At 38.2% G+C, this 25974-nt stretch overlaps 1 protein-coding gene across 2 annotated transcripts in view; it reads left to right on the plus strand.

Annotated features, from left to right (window-relative positions):
• The first annotated feature begins 2808 nt into the window (after nucleotides 1-2808).
• rbm20 (RNA binding motif protein 20) overlaps nucleotides 2809-25974 on the plus strand; it is a 74321-nt gene continuing 51155 nt past the window's right edge. The window contains exon 1 of one of the 2 annotated variants that reach the window (XM_079889954.1): nucleotides 2809-3442. In XM_079889954.1, the coding sequence (XP_079746080.1) occupies nucleotides 3360-3442 (83 nt within the window). In that variant the 5' untranslated portion in view covers nucleotides 2809-3359. Of the gene's footprint in view, nucleotides 3443-6072; nucleotides 6181-25974 lie in introns of those variants that run through there. The other variant, XM_079889955.1, reaches the window with a different exon arrangement.

Below are 25974 nucleotides of genomic sequence, written 5' to 3' on the forward strand. Positions count from 1 at the left end.
TGATCGGTTCACGTGCCGCTAGAGATCTGTCACGTCACATTTAGGCCTACAAACGCCAAAACGGTATTTATTGTTTGAATTTCGTAATAAAATTGACAGAATCTGAGAGCTGATCTTTTTTTTATCTGTCGGTCTCCGTGTCCTCTTTGCCTCGCGATATTTCTGTGCGTGAGAAAATGGATGTGTGGCGTGAGAGCGTGTGAAAAGTTGGGTGTGTCTCACGGTGAAAGCGTGAGAGTTGGCAGCTTACAGGTATTCAAGATTATTTTATTAATCATCTGGCATGCGAGCTTCAGAACCTAAACTACAGGGCATTGATTGAAGGTCAGAATTACATGAGCTCCGGATGGATTGGCCAGATACTGCATACCTTCGCAGATGAGCTCATCATATTAAAAGGTGTCATGAGGTTTCCACAGGCAGTGAACTCGTACCATAATGTGTCAGTAACAATACAGAGAGAAAACTAAAGATGAATAGATAAAAATAACATTTCGTACAGCTATATCTGCTACAGCCGCCTACGGGACTAACACTCTACTTTAGCAGCAAGGCACGCAGTAATGGGGGCTTTACTTCCGTGTTTCGCCGGATTTGTCTATTGTCTGTCTATCACTTTATCTATTATTCTATCTCTCTACCACTCTAGTGCTCTATTTCTATCGCTCTATCACTTATCTATCACTCTATCTGTCTATTGTCTATCTATCACTTTATCTATTATTCTATCGCTCTATCTCTCTATCGCTCTATCACTATATTGTTCATCTATCACTCTATCGCTCTCACTATATTGTTCCATCTATCGCTCTATCACTATATTGTTCTATCATTCTATCTTATCACTCATCTATCGCTCTATCTATTGTCAATCACTCTATCTCTATCTATCGCTCTATCTATCTATTGTCAATCACTCTATCTCCATCTATCGCTCTATCTATCTATCACTATCGCTCTATCATTCTGTCTATTGTCTATCACTCTTATCTATCTGTTCACACTATCACGCTCTATCTATTGTCTATCGCTCTATCTGTCTATTGTCTCTCTATTATTCTATCTGTCTATTGTCTCTCTATTATTCTATCGCTCTATCACTATACTGTTCTATCTATCACTCTATCTGTCGCTTTATCTGTCTATTGTCTATTACTTCATCTATTATTCTATCGCTCTATCACTCTATCTCTATCGCTCTATCACTATGTTTTATCTATCACTCTATCTATCTATTGTCAATCACTCTATCTCCATCTATCGCTCTATCTATCTATCACTATCGCTCTATAATTCTGTCTATTGTCTATCACTCTTATCTATCTGTTCACACTATCACGCTCTATCTATTGTCTATCGCTCTATCTGTCTATTGTCTCTCTATTATTCTATCTGTCTATTGTCTCTCTATTATTCTATCTGTCTATTGTCTCTATTATTCTATCTGTCTATTGTCTCTCTATTATTCTATCGCTCTATCACTATACTGTTCTATCTATCACTCGATCTGTCGCTTTATCTGTCTATTGTCTATTACTTCATCTATTATTCTATCGCTCTATCACTCTATCTCTATCGCTCTATCACTATAATGTTTTATCTATCACTCTATCTATCGCTCTGTCTATTGTCTATCTATCACTTTATCTATTATTCTATTGCTCTATCTCTATCTAACGCTCTATATGTCTGTCACTATTGCTCTATCTATAATTCTGTCTTGTCTCTATCACTCTTATCTATCTGTTCACACTATCTATCACCCTATTGTTGCTGTGTCTCTCCATCTATATCCATCGCTCTATCGTTCTATCTGCCTATATATCATTCCATCTATCATGCTATTGCACTATATATGTGTATGTATATTAGGGCTGTCAAAAGATTAATCGCGATTAATCGCATCCAAAATAAAAGTTTGTGTTTACAATAATATATGTGTGTGTACTGTGTATAATTATTTTGTATATATAAATACACACACATGCATGTATATATTTAAGAAATATTTGCATACATATACTGTATATATATTTATATAGTTTATATTATATATAAATATAATTTTTTTATATATATAAATAACACATTTTTCTTAAATATATACATGCATGTGTGTGTATTTATATATACAAATTTAATTATACACAGTACACACACATATATTATTAAAAACAAACTTTTATTTTGGATGCGATTAATCGCGATTAATCTTTTGACAGCCCTAATATATATATATACACCCATCTCTACCCATCCGTCTTTCTATCTGTCATTCTATCTATGATGTGAAATGACAGATTGGTTCATTAGCTCCTTCACTGTAAAAAAAAATGACATCCCCAAGTCAAAAATTTCTAGTGACTGGTCTCATCTAAATTTTTCAATTAGTCTGACGTATTATTTCTCATTGAGCCAATGTTAACAGACTATTGCAACAAGAATTGCACTTGGGCCAATTTAAAAATTTAGATGTGACCAGTCACTAGAAAATGTTGATTTGGAGAGGTTAGATTTTTTTTACAGTGTTCTGTAGAGAGAATTAATTACTGCAAGTTTCATTATTATGTGCATTTCAAGTTTCACACAAATCCCGCTGACTCCCCAAAGTCTATTATCCAGGTTGAACTTTGAACACATCTTGGTTTCGTTGAGAAGATCTCGTGTCCAATTTTTAAAATCAAATTGTACCCGAACACAAAATCCTATACAGCCAGCATCCAGATCTCCAATAGATGCAGTAGAGTTGTGTGTGTGTGGGACAGAACCCCTTGCAGGAGACTCTCCGTCAACAGTTAATGCCCCAGAGCGTTACAGTGAGAGAATCAAAGGCTTTGCACGTAGACGTGCAACAGGGGCCTCTTTGTGCCCCGCAAAATGTTAATGGTCGGAAATGTTAATAATCTGCGCACGGGGGCCTGGCCTTTGATAATCTGTTGACGAAACTGATCCGGCACTTTTGGGTGACGGGCTAATGGCATTCCTCACACTTGCTCTATCATTGGCTGGAGAGAGAATGAAAGAGTCCGGCTGCCTTCGGGGACTCCCAAATGGTCAAACGTCCCTCTTCCTGTTGTATTCCTCCAGCCCTCATCCCAGCTTTACCCCCAGCCCCTTCCAGCACACTGTTTTATCTGCACTTTTTTTAGACTTTTGAAGGTCTGGCAGAAGCTCAGTGAGAGGGCGCGTGCGAGTGGGTTAACTTTCATTACCGCTGTTGATCCCGGATTCACTGGAGGCCGATTCGTAACTGCACGGAAAGACAGGACCTCAGTCGGGATTCACTGCAGTAAAACCTCCTGCAACTTTTCGGGGAGTGACTCATTGGATTTTCCTGTGGGTAGAAAGTTGTTTCTACCATGAACCAAACTTGGGACAAGGGTGTTTTTGAGAACGGACAGTCAAAAAATCTTGGGAAAGCTTGCGCCGAGCACCTCCAGAGGTAAGGAATGTGCCGCTGTGGGAAAAGTCGATTTGTGTTGCATGGAGATGTATGAAAAATCGATTTGTTAGCGAGCATTTCGTCCCTGTTTTGCGGGGATAAATCACGCTTAAGTAGCAAGTACAGTAAGAAATCATCTAAATGCTTGAACTGGCACGGGTCCTAAAGGCACAGGGATGATGGATGGGTTCGATGAGTGTAACTTTTGAGTTCTTTGCCAAAGTGCAATTCCACTGCGATTCTGAGCTGTATTATTGTAGCCACAGATCTCCAACATAAACCGTTATCATTCCTCCTGCTTATTCCGTCATGCTTTGTCTCATCACAAATGTAAACATGCATTTCTATAGATTTAAAGCAATATAAAATCAATTGATTTTGTGATTTTTATTTTTTTTTATTATAAATGTATTTTATTTTTGTAATACTCATTCTCATTTTACATTTTTAAACTTGCTAATTTTTATTCTTACTAATTTTACTAATACTGAAAATATATTTATTTGGTTCATGGGTAAACCGTTTGTTAAAACAGGACTGTTAAGTGTTGGGGAAAAAAAAAAGATCTATAAATAAAAGCAAACAATAAAGGTTGTTAAATGTGATTTATTGTTAGCACTCCTTACTGATATTTATAGCATAAATAATAGTATTTATTTATTTAAAAACTGACTGAGTTTGTGCTGAGAATAGCTACAGAATTTTTGTAAAATTAATTTTGCGATTTAGTTTAGGTGTCCCCAAAATTTACCTTTTCATACTCTGAACTTTTTAAATAGTCATTATATAAAACTATTATTTTAGCTGTAAATCATCTTAATAAATTAGTATTGTGGTAAACTAAACTTTTAAACTTTTTTTTGAAAATATTTAAACACTTAAACTCAAACTCTTGTTTATGAGTTGATAAATGATCCAAACTTAAATTACATGCTATTGCAACATTTTAAAACGTTTAAAACACTGCTAAAACACACAAGTGTTTTTTTTTAATGTTGTATAATGTAGGATATGACAGCAGAAAACTATTCCCTTCATGTTGAATCAATTATGAAGAAGAAAACAAATGGAAATTGGATAAAATGATGAACTTGGGTCTCCACAGTCAGTCAGCACATGCATTTGAATGTTTTCAGCAGATGTTACTGGTGACACTGCTATTTGTTTAGTGTTGACAAATGACAGGGCTTGATCAGTGCTGATGTGCACATAAGTGATGACCACATTCCTGCAACATGCCTCTCTATGAAATCACTTAACACTAGTCAAAATATAATGCTAATTATGCACACACAAAAAAAGAAGAAAAAAAAAACACTGTGCAGTTCATTTATATTTTTGATAATTAGTCTTGCAAAGTTTAGATGGTTGCATTGGCAAATCGTGTACAGAAAAGTTTATTTTGCAGATGTCTTGCACTTTCACTAGTGTTCGTCAGTTGAAGTGCTATGTAACTTGCTCTAGTACAGGCGAACAAAATTAGCCCTGTAAACGGGACGAACATGGCAGTGATCTTCAGTGACTGACGTATAGAATCAGGCCACTCTTCCGTGTGAGTTACTGACAGAAATGTGGATGCCAATTTTGTTGCAGCGTTACAAAGATGTCCAATTATGGACGTGGCGTCCACTGTTTCTATTTTAAAACATTCTCCGTTTTTGCACAACACTTCGTATGTGTATGTCCGGCAAAAATTGTGCGGACATAATTTCTTGCAAAAAATTATGAACAAATGCAAAGGCGAGAGAACCAATAAAATATTAATAATTGATTATTGTTACAAAAAAAAACTAAAACAAAAAAAGCCAGATAAATACCTTAACCAAGAGTTTCGTTCTACTTTAATATTTATATTTAAAAAGTTATTTAAATTTTTCTCATATTTTTATGGTTTCAAACTTCAAACTTGTATGGTCATTAAAAAATAAATATCCCTATATATATATATATATATATATATATATATATATATATATATATAAATAATTTAATATAATATATTTGTTGTTTGTGTGTGTTACAGTGGTTTGTTGTTTTGAAGAATAATAATGCAAAAATTGCTGTATATAATTTAAGTAAATTTTCATATACAGTCAAAAAATATTTAATAAGGAAATTAAGTGTTTTTGTGCAGTTTAGTTAATCTGTGCAGTCAAAGTGTATTTGTGAACACATTTAATCAAAAGTAAATCCTGCAGCATCAAGCCAATGCTGTTATGGTGTAATTTTAACGGTTACTATTATAACTTTGTGACTTTGAGAAATCTGTCATACGAAGTCAGCTTAATTGTTTTACAGTCCCTTGCACATTGGCTCCTGCATGTAACGGCGCAGTGCATGAAATCCTCAGCTGCCCGCGTGAAGCTTTTCACAGCCAGCGAAAGGTCGTGGGCTCTGACCGTGCGGTGAAAGATGGGGCATTTTTGATGGATTGTTTTTAAATAGCACTGTGGGCCACAGCATTATGACTGGTATTGTCAGGATGTGTCGGGGCTGTTGTGTTGTCCTTTTTTCCCCCTCTTGTCCGCCATGGTGTATCGCTCTCTCTTCTCCCATATATCGCTCGTCAGCTGCTCTCTCTATATCACTCTGCCAGCCCGACCCAGAGGGGGGAGTTTCCTCGTACCCCCGGGAACGTGAGGCTGATGGGAGTCCCAGACGCCATTCTGGGCTACAGCGCTTCTGTTTTTTCCCGGATACTTTGGTGTAAACAGCCGTGTGAATATGACCCTGGAAAGGTATATTGTGTTGTTAATTTTCATTGTGTAACTGAACTTTTTTCCCACAGCTGTCGTGGTCTTTGGTGTTGTTTGACCTTTGAACAGTTGGATCTAGATGTTTCAAACACCGTATAGAGCAGTAAAAGTTTTACACTTGTTTCTTAGTGAAGGCCTGAGCGCCGTGTTGACCTTGGTTCTTCATAGCATGCGTGTTTGCTGGTATTACCAGGGATGCTTAAATCACAGCTGGGAAATATGTTGTGAATGCCTTTGTCCCTTCAGCTCTTAAGACTACCGGCTATTCGGTTGCCTTTTGTCATTAGTTTCATGTCTATGCGCTCATGAATCAGTATGGTGAGACAGTGCTCTGTGGAAACACATGTGTTTTGTGCTGTTTGATGTGTAGATGCGGCAACAGAGGCCTGAGAAATGTCTTTGTTTTTAGTCCTGGAACAACAATTATGACAGAGTCCTAACTAACTATAAACTACCTGTAAAATCTGAGGCAACATTTTATAAATGGTGTGCTGACCCCTACCTTTGTTCAATTAAAAAGGGGATGTGGGATATCCAACTGGCCTATCCAATCGAAAACTTGGTAAGAGAACAGTATAGTTTTGGTTTTTTTGTACGCCATTGTACAAATGTCAAGCAACGCTTTATGGATGTTGGGAATGACTTCCAACCATAAATTTGCTCTTAACGTCCATAAAGTCTTGCCAGACAATTGAATGATTGGGTGTTAAGAAACAAAACAGCAAAACTACCATTAGCTTAGCAAGTTTTCAATTGTCAACAAGGATGTTAATTAGCAACCAAATAAGGGAGGATTTACACATCTGATGTTTGGGGAACAGAAAGGTTTTAGCATAAAATGCCCAGAAACAGAGCGGCAATGCTAACATTAGCTCTATATCGATTTGTAAAGTCATCAAGGAACCAGACTTTGAAAGAAAAACACTGCAATGCTAGCATCTTTATGACATTTAAGAACGTTGACCTTAATTAATTGTATTAGTTTTAAACTATCTACATGCCGCCACCTTTATGTGATGTTGGCAAACCTGAAAACCAGCAAAACTTCATGCTTTCATTCATTTAGTCATCTTCTGATATCCGAAATTTTTTTTTTTTTTTTTTTTTTACTTGTAAATGCCGGAGCCAAATGTTTCCTCCTATGGCTTGGGTCACATGACAGTTTATTTAGGAAGGTGTGATCTCTCAGATATCAACACTCGCCCTTTCAGCAACCATAGCACGTGTGCTGTCAGCTCCTTTGATCGATGGACGCTGGTAAAAACCGAATGGCCATTAATTATCAAAACAAGTTTGGTTGGTGAGGTTGGTTACATTTGGGAAGTGTCAATGTTTGGAATGACATAGGACACAAGTTGCTGTTTTCTTCACGTTCACACACACAAACGACTAATACAGTGTGAAAATATCTGTCTACGAGGCAAATGGCATTGGTGAGCCTGGTGAAGAAGTGCGAGGCTTGGCCCTCAGTGGGTGTCAACCACTATCAGCCTATTTGTGGTGACACTTATTTGTTTCCGTCTTTGTAGAATTGTGGGTTTCCTGCTGTGGTGTTCTGACCTCTCAGCATGTGTTCACTGCTTTGACATGTAGAAGTAAATGGGCTAATCTTTGTTGAAAGTATGACCGTCTTAAGGCACCAGCAACTTCTGCTATTTCACAGAAAGGGAATTTGTGTGTTAATTTTATCTGATTTTTTAAAAATGTATTTAGACTGTCCTGTGTCAAATGTACTTTTATAATTTTTATCATATTTAGTCAACCAAAAGGTTGCACAGAGGTTGCGCAACTGCATTCATTCAACATCAACAATCGCAAGTATTGTCTAGAATAGATCCATGTTTGGATTTATTACAGTTCATCACTGAGAAGGTTTGATTGTGAAGGAACACAGACTGACTGAACGACACCTTCATTTCAGCAGAAAATCTCAAATGGAGATTGCTAAACTCCAGCTTACTTGTTTGTCAGTGTTTTCAGATCACCTGTGTTTCTTCTTCTTGGTTGGCAGATTGCAAATATTAAGTCAATCGTTGGGTAGAAAATGTGTCCTTTTAACTGAACAATACTGTTTGGGGGATTTAAATTCTTGAAATCTGTCTAACACAAGCACGAAATCTCCTCTTTTATTCGACAAAAACAAACAATGATTTTGGTCAAGTTTTTGTTTTTTTAAACTACATTTTAGTCTCGTATTTTTCCGTCAACTATATTGCATGTTGATATAGTCACAGTTATTGCTTAATGACGCTGGCTTCGTCTCGTCATCGTCTCGTCTTGGTCATGGGAAAAAAAGATCATCAACGAACATTTTTCATCATAGATTTCATTAACGAAATAAAGCGTCGCTTCACTTCCATTCATAAATCCTGTCCCGTGGCCTCATGGGATAGTAAAGTGTCCATTGAATGTACACTTCAGAATCTCGCCAGAGAAAGTAGGTCATCCGGGGACTTTCGCCTGCTGTTTTTCGAATGCTATGTATTCTGACACACTACTCTTTGGCGTATAGTTTTTCACATACTATATTGTAGGAAAGCATTCAGTTGAATTATTGATGATTATCATCATCAATTATTTATTCAATAATTGATTTACTTTTTGACAAAAACTGAAAAGCCAGGTTCATGACCTTGCGGTTTGATGACTTCAGTGTATCAGAGCAATTTTTGCCTGCTTGTATATCCATTTATAGCTTAATCAAATAAATTGTGCCGTCTCATCTGCACGAGTTCATATTGGATGCAATTAGAAATGGGAAGTCAGCCCTATGACCACCGCTTCACACCAATCCCGATGCGGTTTCCCTTTTGAGAAAGTGCTCGATCTGACATCACTGACAGCTCTATATGTGTTTGATTGAATTATATGTAAGCACTGCTGTATCGGCACTGTAACGGCAGTCCTGCTGTGTGCAGAACATATGCTGAGAACACGTCGGCCAAGTGTAAAGGTCCCTGGGTAAACATGGTCTAAAATTAAAGAAGGTGTTTATCCGAGTTTAATTGGCTCTGTCCCTGAGCAGAGTCAAGGCATGAGGCAGATCTGCTTATAAACTAGATTTAGCCTTTATTTGATTGTTAAAGTACAAGGTCCTGGATTGGCCCTGGCACACACTAGCACGCCCGCTTTTGGCTCGACAGTGGGAACACGGCTAATGGCTGTATCTGTTTTTCCCTTAACATCCCAGTCAACATGCTCAAGTGCCCCTTTATTCAGTTCCAAATCATAGCTGTTCCTTTTAACTCCATTATATTATCCTCCTTTTAAAAAGGAAATTCAGTCATAATTTATGTTCATGCCAAAGCTGTATGCTGCTATTTTACCATAGAATACAAATATTGTATTAATTTTACTCTCATTTTATAGTGCTCAGCACCGTCTTAATGGATTATATCAAGTTTACCAATCCGTTCTGTAGAATTCCACAGAGTTTCTCCCAAAATTAGCAACTTTATACTTAAAACAAAAAATATTATACTGGATGTCATTATGATTAATATTATTAAAGTCACCCTTAAAGCTACACTGTGAGATATTTTCCCCCATCTAGCGGTGAAATTGTATATGACTACCCAGTGAATATTAGTTTCTGTTCCTTTCAATTTCGAGGGCGTTTTAACTCCTACGGTGGCCGTATTATTCCAAGATTAACATGGCTTCCAGTTCGACTTAGTCCAATTGCGCCTTTAAAACTATTCATCACCTGTGATCCGTCACAGCACAGATTTATGTTACAAGGTAAACAATACTTTTTCACCATTGACGCGAGGAAAAGTAACGCAAGTTATACTAGAGGTCGTTCTGGCGTTATGCACAACCATGCTATGGTTAGACAAGCAACTATAAAACTTCGAATTTACACAAATAGGCTGGATTACCTGTCGAGAAGAAAGCAGACAACTTCGGCGTCCGTTTTAAAATCTTTGCTCCTCATGAGCTCTTTCCATCTGGGAAAAGTTACTCCAGTGTTGACTTTGGTCTTGCTGATTTGCCTGTCGCGTTGACGTTTTAATTCTCTCTTTCACTTCCTTGGCGACTCTGCTACATGTCCTCGAAAATAGGCGTGATCCTCCATCAGCAATCTTTCAAATCTGCCGGCAGTCGCGAGTAATCTCCCCCGCGCATTCGTCTCTGTGTCACTGAGTGTAAAGCGCGAAAGGCGAAGCTTGAATTTACAGGTATGTCCCTCTTTGGCTAATGTAGTTTCAAGATGGAGGGGCAACATGGCGACCGGCATTCGAACCCCTCACCCGTATGTACTTTCAATGGCAGATTATAAACTTACGAGAATACTTTATTACTTGAAAGAAGTCAATATACATTAATGAGCACATATATTTTTGAAAGAACTAAGTGTTTTTTGCTAAGAATCAACTAAAAAAATTACACAGTGTAGCTTTAAACAAAAAAAGTCAGTACTGATGGTAAAAAAAATATTGAGCCACCAAGTAATGCAAATTTAAAAAAAAAACTAGCCTGTACACATTATACAATTGTCTACACTGTTCTATACAGTTTTCTTTCTGTAAAAAGGAGCTCTAAAAACTATGTGATTAATCATGATTAGTTATTTAACCCACTGATTAAATATAAGTATACAAATTAGTATTTTTAAGTTGTATTGTCTGTATTTAGGTGCATAAACCCCTGGTTGGGAGTCAGTGCTCTAGAACGTGGCCTGTAGACACATTTATCTGAGATGTATAGTTACGCATTGGCATCCGTTGCCATCTTATCAAAATCTTCCAGCACTTAATGTGATAGGGACAACATTACTATCAACCAGTCAGATTTTAGGGTTAGTGCTCGAGGCATACATTGTTGTGAATGATTACTTTTTCTTTCTGTGTACTAATGAATCATGCACAACACCAGAAGCATGTATAAAGACAGTAAATAGGCTCAGTTTTGAGTTCATGTGTGGCGCTCCCCCTCTTTTCACCTAACTAACATATCACAGTCCTTTGACAACAGCCCTGTCATGCCTTAATGCCAGGAATGTGTACGGTTTCTCTCCAAAGACTTTGAAATCTCTTGCTTAAAGCTCAGGGTTGCACAGATGCTGCTGCTCAGTGTAGTGTGAGTAGTTTGTTGCATGTGTGTGCACCATAAAGGCATTTTGCTTTCGTCTACGGTCATCTCGCGTTTAACCATCTGGCATGTTTTTTTTTTTTACAACCTGTAGCTCAGTTGTTCATTTTGTGCCATTGTACCATGATGTCTGTAGTCATTTTATAGTATAGCACCAAGGCACAGATATAATGCCTTATATGAGTTTCTGTGTTGTAAAGCCAAAAATATTGAAACTTCAATGAGGAACCGTTTCTAATGTAGAATAGTTCTATGTTAAAATGGGTTTAAGAAAATATTTTAACATGGAAATATTATACATTAGGTACCGTTCTGTTCCTAATTTAAAGGGGGGGGGGGGGGTACAATGGTGTTTCATGTATTCAGAGTTGTTTACAGTGTTAAAGAGATGGATTCTCATGCTTAACATGGCCAAAGTTTTTTAAAAATATTTTGGACGAATAACGGAGAATTTCTGTGCCGAAAATCTTACTTCCGGGTTGGTACAAGTTTCGGCTGGTTTTTTTTCGACCGTGGATCTAATGACGTAGACCAGAGTGGAACTCCTTATATGAGCATTTCTCCCGGAAAAGCTCGCCCGCGCACACGTCGACTAGAGGAGAGCGAGACCGCGCACCTCAACGCGCTTCAACAGGAAATCATCGGCAGCGCTGCATAGTGTCTCCAAAGTGTGTTTTTGGATGTGAGGGAAAGCTTACCAAAGAACCCAGCGTTAGGAACAGTGGATGCTGTTTGTTCCCTGCATTTCGACGATGAATGTTTTATAAACAAAGCCCAGATCGGATTCTCTCTATGGCTCTGGCTTCGCCCACACGACCCGCCTCCAGACGCTCGTTTTTTTCCGGAAAGACTCGGTACAGCCTATCTTTTCTGTTATAAATATAATAAAACTAAAGACTTTTTGGAGATATGAAGGATGCAATACTACTCTATAGGTACTCAAGATTAACAGGAGATTGAGTGAAAATGAGCATTTCACCCCCCCTTTAAGTTTCAATATTTGTCAGAGACAATAAACAAGCCAATTGTGGGTAAAGTGTTGTTTGTTTGTTTTTTTTTTGTTTGTTTTTTTGAGGAGTCCAATCAGCCCAAAATAGCAACGCTACAGCCAATAGCATGAGTTTGGGGCGGGGCTATCTCTGTTTCCCTAACTAACCAATGCCAGACAGAGTCTTTGAGGAAAACCCTGTTTGAAAACAATTATTGTGATTCCATTACATTAAACATTTCAACGTTTAAATTATACAATATAAGTTATATATTTTTAAATTTTATATTTAATTACATTTAATAATTAAAACTATTAATATAGAAACTCAAATTCTCAAGCTTGTCTGAGATTCAGGGTGATTGTGACTCATCTCAGTTAAATATGATTGTGACAGTTTTAATCACAATTATCAGTAGGTTCTCTGATAAATATACTTGGCACCATCACAGGTTGAGAATAACTGTAAGCCATTTTGTTTCTGCTTGAGGTAGATTGAATTCGCAGTAGGTAGCGGTAGGGATTTCTCAATGAAATCTTTATAGGGTATCATGTAGGCTTGTAAGTGTTCAGGGTGCTAAGTACTCTGGTAAATAATCCTTTCATTGATTTCAGCTTTATGGCGTTTTCACACATTCTTTCTTCTCAGGTCTTCAGTATACCATAAAATAGTACTTTAGGTCCAGCTTAAACACATGTGGCCTGTTCAAAGAAAGTTCAGGGGTCACAAATGTGCTTTTTTTCAGCAAACAACCCAGGGGAAAAAAAGAAGAGAAATCTGTCAAGGTTTTAGGGAATCTATCAAGTAAAGCTTTTGAATGAGCATCAATGGAGGAAGATGCTTTTTAAGCCCAGATAGTGTAGTTATAAAAAGAAGAATTTGGTAGAGTTTGGTATCACTAATTGGCACATTTAAAGGGACACCTGTCTAAATATCTACATAATTCTCCACCTGTTTCCATATGTTCATATATGATGCACAATCACACTTCTTAAAAAAGCTAAGATGTTGTATAAGGCCCTAAATTCACGGCTTATCAATCATCTTTCCTTCAAATCGTGACGTCGAGAGTGATCTGTGGTGTATTAAGATACAGATCAACATACTATATTGGATGAGTAGCCTTCTTTTTCCATTTTGAGCCAGTATAAGGTTCAATCACATCTGAAACGGAGACGAGTCTGCTAGCTGGTTGCACTGTGGGGTCTCGTGGTCTGGCCAGGTGCTCGGTGTATAAATTACCAGGCACGGCAATGCCCGCATTTCACCAGCAGGTGTGCTGAAGGGAATAGAACAGCAGGGGTCAATATATAATTTTACTACTCACCATTTGTAATTTTAGATGCTAACTGCTGCCGATGTTAATGGATAGTAATGCCTGATATTCCTCATGGACTAACAGCGGTGTTCGTCTCTGATCATGTGACCTGGCCCGGCCTATAGTGTGTGTACTGTGTGACCGACATTTTGTTGACTTGCTGACAGTTGAAAATAGGTCGCCTTTCGATCGCTGCCAAGACTGCAGTTGCCGGTAACTATTGTTCAGCAAGTTAGATAAATGAGGAGGATCGAAATACCAGGAATAATTGACCCATAATCTACTGGTGTCGGCACCTAGAAGTTTTTTTTTTTCGAAGATCACAAAATAAATGTCCAAGCCATATTTCTATCTATAGGGAAAGAGGGAGAAAAAAGAGACAAAATTAGGACTTTAAAGTCTTTTGCATTGTGATTTTTAAACACATTTTTCAAATGATCATTTTTTGTAATTAAAAAAATGTATATTAATAAGCAATATGGCTGATAAGCAATAGTTACTAAGATAGGATTGATCAGTAACATTTTTAAGTGTCAGTTGTCTTCACAATGCAGAAAGCTTAATTGTATTAAAGCCTAATTTTATTTAAGCAAAATATCTTATTCTGGAGTGACATTTATTTTTTCAAGTTAATTGCTAACACAAACACAAAACCAGTTGCCTCACATACGTATAGCCTCTGAGGGCTCCAAGGTTAATTTATAGGGCACGGTGGCAACAGGCAAGGCATGTTTTACAGACGTTTTACAGACCCTGTAACAGCTTGTCTTTCTCTAAGACTCCATATGATCTTCCTCGTAACACAAACCCATCCAGCCATGCCAAAAAAAACTCCTCACCATATTAGCAACAAAATTAATAGATGAAGGGATGTAGTAATGCTCTGAAAAATAGCGGACACAACATACTTGTCAGCTCTGCTCAAGAATATTATTTACTTGGACTTAATCTTGGACTTCACCCAGTTATCATAACTGATTGTTAAACAGGCATTATAGTTTAGTTTAGTGTTAGTTTAGTTTTAGTCTATGAAAGTTACAACAAGGTTCTACATACAAATACCACAATGACACAAGTTTATGTGCTTGGCAAAGTAGCATTAGCATAGTTGCATTAATGTTTACATGTTTTATTATTATCCGCTGCACACATTGCTAACAAGGTTCTACATATTAAGGACTCCAAATACGACAAGGACGCATGTTTATGTGCTTGGCGAAGTAGCATTAGCATAGTAGTGTTAATGTTTACGTGTTTGTTTAGTCCACTCTGTAACAAGGTTCTAGATAAGGACTCCAAATACCACAAGGACTTGAGTTCATGTGCATGGCAAAGTAGCATTATCGTTCGTGTGTTTTAGGCCTGGTTTCACAGAAGCCAGGATTAGGCTTTAGTTCAATTATGACATTTAAGTATCTTTTATAAACATGCCTTGAAGGAGTTACCAAGGCATACCGCACTCACGATCACCAAGGTGCCAGACAAACAAGACTGAAGATCTCAAAAAATAAACTGTCTGCACACTTAAATCCTTTAAGCAAATTTAATCACCAAGCTTTCGGTCAAACGACCATCCTCGGGGCCTGATTGCTACATTTATTGTCTGTATGCCCTGAGGATAAACATGCCTTAGAAAAAAAAAACATACTGATGTGCATCTTGAGACAAAACAAAGGCACTGAAATATTTTAAGATATCTCTGTGCAAGTTGCTTTCAGTTAAACATGTTCAAACATGCATTTTAGTCTGGGACTAGGCTTAAGCCTTGTCTTTGTAACATACTCGGTTACTTGCGTATCGCCAATATGGGCGCGGCATCTGGCTATAAAAGCAGGCGATCTGGCATGCATGGGATACTCAGATTAAATTCGACTGAAGCGATGAACTGAGAGTCATGCAGCAATATAGCACGGCCTGAAACGCAGTACTCATTCCCGTATCTCAGGGAACGGAGGTTACGTAAGTAACCGAGTACGTTCCCTTTTGATACATTACTCGTGCTGCGTCGCTAGATGCTGTAATTGGGAACCAATACAATCATGCCGTGCTCTGGCTGCGGAACGACTATAATGATATACTTGGCCTTAAGCCCAGGACACACCAAACCGACGCCAAAGAACTAGTGCTGATGAAAGCCGACTGTGTGTCGCCTCGCGAGAAAAAGCTGCACCTGAACACACCTAGAGAACTACTGCCGACTGTCAGCTAGAATGTGTGTTCTGTGCCTGCGTGTAAAAGAGACAACTGTCTATTTCTGAAGATATATTCATCTATATTCCTCATTCAAAAAGGGAAACCGACGTTGCAGATACACAAACCATAAACAAAGCAGTGCGTGCTTACCGTTTTGAATATCAATCCTGCCAAAAACTTTCTTTATTCCACTCCGCTCATGTTAATATTGACATATTCGCCAAGGAACACTCGAACGACCTAACATTAAAACGGCCTTCTATCTGTACCGTTTTGACTTCTTTGCTCGCTGTTTTGCTATTATTCTTGTGCAGTGACTCGTTCACTAAGCTGAACGGCCAATCAGAGTTCTCTCTCTCACCGACGGCCCGACGCCGATTCAACATGTCGAATCGGCCGAAAAAAAGCAGACGAGGACCAATTTCAGCCGACTGTGCGGAGCCGTGCAGAACACACTGAGAAAACTTAGTCGGCCGACGCACAAAAACTGCCCGACAGCCGACCGTCGGCTTGGTGTGTCCCGGGCTTTAAGCCCTAACAGAGCCTAGAGGAACCAAGACATAATAGGGAATACTCATTTCGCTAGGGGGTCAGATGTAAGTCAGAGCCGCCTAGGAACGTAAACCAGGAAGAACTCCTAGAGGTCGGTCCTGCCCTGGACAATCGTTCCAGGAAACCTGTATGGCCTAGGCACTAGAAGGGCCGAGAGCTGGTTAGGTAAGAGAAGACAATAGCCTGTTACCTTGTTACCCTGTTAGTTTATGTGCTTGACGAATCAGGCGACTATTGTAGTCTTTATGTAGAAGCTTGTTAGCAGCTATTGTAAAAAGGGGAACACATGGAGAATTTTGATTTCCAGATTGGCCTGAAATTGTTGCTGTACTAATTGATGCTATTTTTATTTTATAGAATAGTGTACTTGTTTTTAGGTGACATTCATGTTTAAAAGCCTGAATTTACATTCCCAAACTGTTTCCTACAGGTCTCTACCGCAGTATTTTGTGACAGATCCTTTCTATGACACGTCTTTCTGACTCAAACTCAGTGGGCACCCGCCAAACATTGTTTGTTTCGTTTAACTCGGTGGGGAAGCCAACCCTGTGGTTCTGGTGTCATTAGCTGAACTTGATGAGATGACAAAAAACACTAAAGTTTCCCTCTGGAGGCAGTCTGAATGGATGAACCAGCTGCAGGTTGGCGTTGATTGTCTGTGGGGTGGGACGTGTGAAGGTGCGGGCTATTTGTGTTCATTCACAATGTAAATATCAGGCAGATTTATGAAGAGTGAGTCATGTAGACATTTTAAGGGTCGAGGTGACTCATGTCCACCCACGGTCCGTCTTACATAACACCCAAAACGTCACAAACGCAGGTAGACCTGCCGTTCCTTTCAAACACCACAGCAATGATACAACAGCAAAAGTTATGCTAAGGGTTTTTTTTTTACTTTTATACCATTTTTAAACAAAAGTTTTGAATTTATGTCTCTAGTTAAGTGGTAAACATCAGACGTCAAATTAAGTTGTTTAGGGTTAGGGTTGTTTCATATTTTTAATTTTAGAATCATGAACACAGGAAGCCAGGCTTCTCTTCTCTTCTCTTCTCTTCTCTTCTCTTCTCTTCTCTTCTCTTCTCTTCTCTTCTCTTCTCTTCTCTTCTCTTCTCTTCTCTTCTCTTCTCTTCTCTTCTCTTCTCTTCTCTTCTCTTCTCTTCTCTTCTCTTCTCTTCTCTTCTCTTCTCTTCTCTTCTCTTCCAGTTTACATATTTTACCTGTACTAAAACTATCTGTAATGCTGCAAACTATTTTTTTATCATATTTTAATTCATTATCATAATCATGAACTCAATGGTTTGTAGCGCAAATAGTTTTACAGTTTACTGTACTTTGTTATTATTAGTTATTTACTAATGCATATAAAAATATACTAATGAATAAAAATATATAGCTAATGAATCTGAAGTCTTACACATTAAACACACACACAACTTATTTGTTGCAAAATAAGGCACCTGGTGCATGTTTGTTCATCCTTGGCAGTATCACCAAGACTTTATATTACTATATCTAATATTTATATTATCTTAAAACATCAATACTTCTCTGCTTTTTATATTTATAAAGAAACAATGTACAAAATAATATGCCAAGAATTTCAGCCTATTACGTCGTCTATTTTTGTTTTCTTGATTTAAAGGGGTCGTAAACTGCATTTTTTAAAATGATTTTATAATGTTTCCTGAGGTGCGCTTATGTTAGCAAGTTATCGCTTCAATAAAAAAAAGCTGTGAGTTTTAGTGCGAGCACATACAGGCACGTCTGCTTCAAAATATGGCATTAAAAAGCTATCTTTGGCAAACGGGTTGCTCTCGACCTGCGGTGGTTCGGAATCGCAAGGGGAATTGGATATACGTGTTTAGACGTAGGTCAGAGTCTTTTAATATTTACTTTAGTAGTTAGTAATTAATCCGCAATCAAGTTTGTTGTCAAGATAATCTCGGAGATGTTACAACTAAAATGTCAACCATTTAAAAATGAAATAAAAAGCTTTTAACATATTAATTAAAAACATTTATATAATTAAGATCTTCAATATATTGTGCTGATTTGGCTAATTCTCCACGTGCCTTTTTTTGTCAAGTTTTGTCTCCTGAAATCACTGCGTTTTGAATGAAAATGTATTCAATACCATATTATACTTGTCAGAATGTGCGATTCAAATGAAATCCGCATAAACGCCCCCCGCATAAACCAGAACCGAAAATTGTTTGTATATTACATCTAGACTGGGTAAACCCAGCCCGATCTGTCGGCGATTTGATTTCGCCCTGTAGCTCAGGCTGGAAACCTGTACATTCTTCTATCCTGCTTCTGTTACAAATCTGCAGGGACCAATCACAAACTGCCTGGCTTATCCACCTGGCGTGCTATTGGGGTTTAATCCAATCCATTTCCTTTTAACCTCTCCACCATGCTCAATGGCTTCTTTAGTTTAGCAAACAAATCACTCGAGTGGGTGTAAATACCACTCACTTTCATGTATTTTTTTTTTTTGCACAACCTGCAAAAATCGCTCGATGCCATTGCTGCTTCTGCAAACCACTGATCAATGCTCCACACCAACACGTTTGTTGACACGTTTCCTGCCTGGAGTTTTCGCTGCAAATTACGTCACCTGGATCGTTGGTCTGATTGGTTGAAGGACTATCCAATTGCGTTGTCACAGAGCTACCCTCATTTCTTTGTCAAGGGATGTAATCTTGGCTCGATACTTCCTGATGACATACCTTCTCCGGTTGGCACTGGGCTTGCAGCTGTAGACGCGGCCTGACTTTCCCTTTGGTCCCCTCCAGCCTGGATCTGGATCACCTGATGCTGTATTTGCTGGAATTGGTACTGCATATTTCGCCAACGCTGGTCTTGCTTCACCATTACTTGCTCCATTCGATCATCCCGGGCGGCTTGGGACTGCAGGAGAACTTTAACCAGGCCAGCCAGTTCTGAGACAATTCCCTCTGTCGGGCCCGCTGTTTCTTGTAACTCCGTAGAGCTGGGCGGCTCCTGATCCATTCCCAACTGCTCATCTGCACCTGCACCTCGGTCTTGTCTGGTCTTGGGTTTCATAACGATCCCACTTCTGACACCACTTGTCACAGAGACATCCAGAGTTCTTCAAAATAACACATGGAGGACGTTAAATGCCAGTTTTTATATTTATTTAAGTTCTCCCAAGCCAGTAAAGTGCAGGGTGCTCACAGGTGCCAAAGCATGAAAAATTCAAAAAGAAAAAAAAACAACTTCAATATACAAAAAACAATAACCTTGCATCAGGTCTAATACTTCAGTCAGAGTACTCAGCTGATACAGCATTCACTACCACCAGTCTTAGCCCTCCTGATCACTTCATTATGTGAGAATTTATACACCTGGGTACAACCATTTCTCAGTAATAATCACATGGGGAAGTAATAAAGACCATGAACATGTAATAAATATCAAGTAAAAGTATTATGTGATCAAGTAACTCCATTTCCTTCACCACACAAATTTAAATAACAGTACAAACTTCAATAAATAAACTTCAGCAATAATTAGAGGAAGGAAACATTAACATCAAACAATTCCCCCTTTCGCACCATACTTGGTATCTCCCACTCCCCATGATGCAACACAGCACAGGTATAAAAAGCATGAGAAAAGTCCATTCCAGTCTTTTACCCAAATCAAGATGGCCACCACCATGTATGCTGATCCAGGTGACAATCAACAGTCTGTAGCAACTTCAAATGTCCTCTGGGCTAGTGCTCAGGTGGCCAGTCTGAGACACAACAGTATAGTTGTAGATATATTTGTGTGGTTAATCCATCTCTCCTGTCGCTGGTACATCAAGGTAAATAAAGAGTCTTTTAAAAACCAAGTATGTGTTCATGTGTTTTGTGAAAGGGCAAACAAGGGGTCACAAAGAAATGAGGGTAGCTCTGTGACATGCGTACAGAGTCATTTGAACTATGCCCGTTGATGCAGTAGAAAATTGTGCAGTAGAAAATACAGAGCAGACTCACCAGACTAATGTTCAATCTTAAAAGATTAAGCTTGGTCTGGTGATAGCCAGACTACATTACATCAATGTCTGAGCTGTCATCTGGGGTGGCAAATAAGGTGGCAAATCTCAGTTTTAGAGTGGCAGCTGCCACCCTTGTGGCCACGCCCCTGGGTCAGATGTCAGATTTGATTCGGAATTTCCAATTCCAAATTTGGAAGTGGCTCAGAATGGATGCGAAAATCTTGTGTGAATTTTTGTGTTTTACACATGTGCAACAAATTCCGATCACTGTCAGATTGGCCAAAAAAAATCTGATTTTTTACTCTCGTGTAAACCGCCTAACACCGTGTTTACACCGGACGTGACAACAGCTAGAAGCTGTCTACACTGGATGCAACAAAGCGACCTTTGCAAATCCATTTGTCCTTCCTATGAGAAGTATCGCCAGTGCTCGGAATACGGAGGCATCAATTTACTGTTGGAAATTTGTTGTCAAGTCGCACCACATCCAGTGTAGATATGGTGCAAGTCAATAGATCCTATTAACAAACAGTGCATGCATACGCACATATTTTATTATCATCAAAATTTAACGCACAAACCACCCATTCAACAATACATAGGCTACTTACATTTTTTTCTAAATCTGGGATAAAAGTCAAAACTGAAAAGTTTTAAAAAAAATATATGTTTTCTATCTGTTTTATCTGGTCTTGATTATAGCGTGTCACTTCGCTTGAGGTTTTTGATGCGCATGTGCTCACGCAAGAGCCCGCCGGAAAAGAGCCATGGGTGGAGCATGAAGTCCAGCTCCCCGTCTCGGGTTGAGCTTGACCTGGTCCAATGACGTCCAGAGAAGGGGGACGTCTCTGGAGTAGGCATCTGTTAAGTGCATGAGGATAAGTTTGATAAGTGGCGTGTGGTTGCACAGGTACGTTGTGCGGAAGCCCTTATTTGGAGATGGTTTGACTGTGTATTATACACTACCTGATTTGTTTACTATCATCCGTTTTTATCAACATTACGTGCTTCTGCACCTGCCGTGAGTCATTTTGCGTGAAAATCATGCTTTAGTCAACTTAAGGCTAGAGTTTCATTAGAAATGGAGCTAACCTGATGTTGTCGATTATCATTATATCTTCTGTACTCCTTTGTTTCTTTAACCACTGGCCCAGTGTTATCTATGGAAACAAACAAGCCGTCACTGCTCTATTCTCAGCTGCTGCTATCAGTACAGCTCAGCCCACGGTTATCTCATAAGAGCATTCACGGAGACATGGACAGACAGTTGGAAGGACGTGTGTCTAAGATAGGGTGTCCAATTTCATTAGCCTTTGTTGCCTGCTTGTGTCCTCCTCTGATAAATGGGAAGAATCTCTGTCTTTGCAATTTTGTGGATGATGGGAATGATGTGTGTGAATGGGACAGAATGTGTTGTGTGATCTTCAAAGGCGTATTAATAACATCTCATAACCCGGGTGGCCGTAGCACAGTGAGGTCTGGAAAGTGTACAGCTGTCGTCGACTGTAACCTCTCATCGGATGATCTTGCCTTATCAATGGGCCCAGTGGGGAAGAAGTGATGTCGGGGCTTCTCTTAATGGCCGGTCGTAATTAAATGACTGCAAATGGGCCCCAGATGCAAAGTTAGTGTCGCCCCTCGACTGTGATGCTAAATTAAATGCATTAGTTGAGCACAAGGGATCACGGTTGGATTAGCATGGACAAGTTTGCCCCTGCTGGTAGATATGATAACAACACCGTATGGCTGCAAAAAGCATCTTTATTCATTGATGACAATTCAAAAGTAGCTACATGCTACAAAAGGAGGTTCCCAAATGGGGTTTTAACAGCAGTGCCATTAAAGAAACATTTTTTGCTTCCCCCAAAGAACCTTTCAGTGAGCAGTTCTTTAAAGAACCGTGTTTTCTCAATGTGAAGAACATTAACCCCTTTCCACTATAAATGGAAAGTTATTCATGGTTCTGTTGATGCCAACAAAGAACCATTATTTTTAACAGTGTAGTTAACAATTAACTGTAGGCATGTACGATGCGCACTGCACAAAACCAGGGACATCCTCATTTTGTAAAACAATATATAGAAAGTAAATCATGTTTTTTACATGTTCTATTTTATATACATCTAAAAACAAATAAATGTGTTTTCCTTTTTCCTTTTCTATTTGGGTTTAGAAGTGAATGTGTTTGTTTGTGTGTGTGTGCGACTGTGGGATGATTCAGATATGGCTGTTACTGGACTGAAGCGGGCGGCCTGCCAACCAGTGATATTTTCAGGCTTTACTGCTGCACTAACTTTATTTTAATAGGGCTTATTTAAAGAAGTGCAAAGTGCAAGCTCATTGTGTGTGTATGTGTGAACTTCACCAGCAATATGCCTTAAAGGAATAGTTTATCTAAAAACTAAAATAATCCAATAATTTACTTGCCCTCAAGCCGTCCTCCCAGCTTTATAATGGCATTGAATAGTGCCCAAGTTTTTGAAGCTCTATAAAGTGCATCCATCCATCCATGCCATAAATGTAATCCAACTAGCTTCTGGCAATGTCCGTACACAGAATGAATTGAGAGTTGAGCTCACGAGAGATCTGAGCTCTGGCGGAAGGGTGACCTCTGACCTGACATATGATGTAGCTCTTCTCTAATATCGAAGTCCTCTTTAAAACTTCTCGTTTTAGAGTTATATTTCATGACCGGCATTTTATGTTGCTCTATCCTCTGTGCTTCAGTGTTCGTCAGTTCTCACCTAAGCTTGCACTATGCCTATGTCATACGTCGGGTCATACAACTCGATTATCTTGTGATTGTGCGTATGGCTGTTGCCGGAAGCCAGTGATCACAGTTTATAAAGTTATAAATATGGATATTTATAACTATTTTTCTTACAAAAATGCATCTCTTTGCTTCAGAAGGCCTTTATTATGACCCACTGGAGTCATATGTATTACTTTTATGATGGATGGATGGATGCACTTTTTTGGGCTTCAAAAACTCTGGCACTATTCACTCCCATTATAAAGCTTTGAAGAGCCAGGATATTATTTAATATAACTCCGATTGTGTTTGGCTGAAAGAAGAAAGTCATATACACCTAGGAGGTGTATAATGTTCATTTTTGGTTGAACTATTTTTTAAAAACTTAATAAAGGCATTTCATAAGCCAAAACTTTAGAAACTCTACTTTTCCATCTAAATTTAAAGCAATATGCTTTAAAACAATAAAAAGGCATTTAATAAGATTAAACTTTTATTTAATTTTCTATTTAATTATATGCACAAATTATCAGATTAAGTCACACTTCAGATCAAGAAATAATAACTATAATGATAACAATATTAACGTCCACACCAATGCACAATATCATTCTGTTTATTATAAGCACACTGCAGTTTTGTCGTCTGCCATTTTAAATGCTCATGCTTAAAGCAGGATGGATTCTGATTGGCTGTCAGTGTTTTTATCATTCATCAGCTAGAAAAATCATTCTGAAAGAGATTCCAGTGATCTCATTCCTCTGCTGTTATCGTTATAGCTGTGGCGTGAAATCGGCTATTCTTTTAAATGTACAACTATTTTTAAAACCATAACCAACCATGAACGGACCTTTTAAAGGGATAGTTCACCCGAACATATTACTCACCCTCATGTCATTCCAACCCTGTCCAACAGACTTATTCTGCATAACTCAAAAGAAGATATTTTGAAAAATGTCTTTTTGTCCATATAATGAAAGCCAATGAAGTCACCGAGACATTTTTCAAAATATCTTCTTGTGTTTGTCGGAAGAAACGAGCTCTTGAAGTATATTCTTGGTAATATGAAGTCTGAACAATCTCTGTCCCGGCTGCTTACAGCTGTGGTGTCTTGTCTTTTTGCCAGTGTTTAATGGCTCAACAGCGGAAAAGTCACAGTAGTTTCATCCTCCGCTTCCTCATTTGTCTTCTCTGATAGTCTGCATGTCTTTATTAAATCCAGTTGGGATATAACACTAATGCGGCTCCTTCTTACTTGTGATTTTCACACAGATCATCCAACTTCCTTGAGTATGTGGCAGCTGTTCACAGCTTTTCTGGAATCTTCTGTATTTGCAGTCATTAATGTAATGGCTATTTGATAAACTGTTTCCGTTCTGTGGAGCTCACATGTGGCCACATGCTTCGTTATTTTTATTTTTTTCATAATTGCATCTAGCTGTAGCTGAGAGAAATTATAGAATAGATATTCTGTTTTGGATTTGCCTTTAATGCATCCAGCTTTATCTTTAATGTTTAGAGTTTGAAATAAAGCCAGTATCTTTCCATTTTGTCTTCACTGACAAAATTTAAACAATTACGTCAATTACAATTACTATGCCAACAATTTAAAGCTAACTTCCACCATCCCAGCCATCAAACTGCTACCCGTAAGGCCAAAAAGTTTGCTCAATTTAAAAATATATATATATTTTTTAATTCTCTGATTCAGTAAGGATGCATTAAAGCAGGGCTCTTCAACTTCGGTCCTGGAGGGCCACTGTCCTGCACAGTTTAGCTCCAACCCTGATCAAACACACCTGAGCAAGCTAATCAATGTCTTCAGGATCACTAGAAACTCACAGCTAGGTGTGTTTGATCAGGGTTGGAGCTAAACTGTGCAGGACAGTGGCCCTCCAGGACCGAGTTGGAGGAACCCTGCTTTAAAGTAATCAAAAGTGACAGGAAATACATTTATAATGTTACAACATACTTCAAATAAATGTTTTTCACTTTCACTTACTCATAAAATGTTTTCAACATTGATAATAATAATAAGAAGAAATGTTTCTTGAGTATCAAATCATCATATTAGAATGATTTCTGAAGGATCATGTGAGACTAAATTACATTTTACAATATATTCACATAGAACAGTTATTTGAAATTGTAGTAATATTCCAAAATATTACTGGATTTGATCAAATAAATACAGCTATTGTGAGCATTAGAGACATCATACAAAAACATAAGAAATGGTAATGAATATTTATACATGCATTGCAATATTTTATATACTATGTTCATAACGGACTCTGCGGGGGCGGGAGATAAGCTGAAAAAAATAATAATTAACAGAAAACAGCTGTTGCAAAAAGTTTGAGAACGACTGGGTTGGAGCATGATGGCGATGTACCTTTTCTACATAAATTTGATCATATAATTTCAAAGTTTGTTTAATGAAACAACATTTGTGATGAAGTGTCAGTGAATCGTTGTAATTTGGTGCGTTTAAGTCCTCTGGGAAAGGATGTATTTTTGGATATTTGTAAAGTCGTAATCACTGATAAAAATGATTCTGTTGTGAAGTAAATACTGAAAAAAACAAATGTAATTTCTACCTGAATAAGTTAGTTAAGTTAGCAATAATTAAAAAAAAAAAAAAAAAAAAAAAGTAAATTCTACAATAGTACTCTATTTAAACTGTTAGAAATGAAAGCGAAAATATCAACGTTATAAAAGTAAAGTAAAACCTACTCAACTTTCTGATACTGGTGTTCCCATCATGCATTGGATATAAATAATTAAGGTTGCACTTTACACTGTATTTACACTGTTTTATCATTGCTTTTGTTTTTCGGTTTAGTAACTTGCTGTTTTGTGACATCT

This window comes from Squalius cephalus (genome assembly GCF_949319135.1).
Source record: "Squalius cephalus genome assembly, chromosome: 13".
Lineage (NCBI taxonomy): Eukaryota > Metazoa > Chordata > Actinopteri > Cypriniformes > Leuciscidae > Squalius > Squalius cephalus.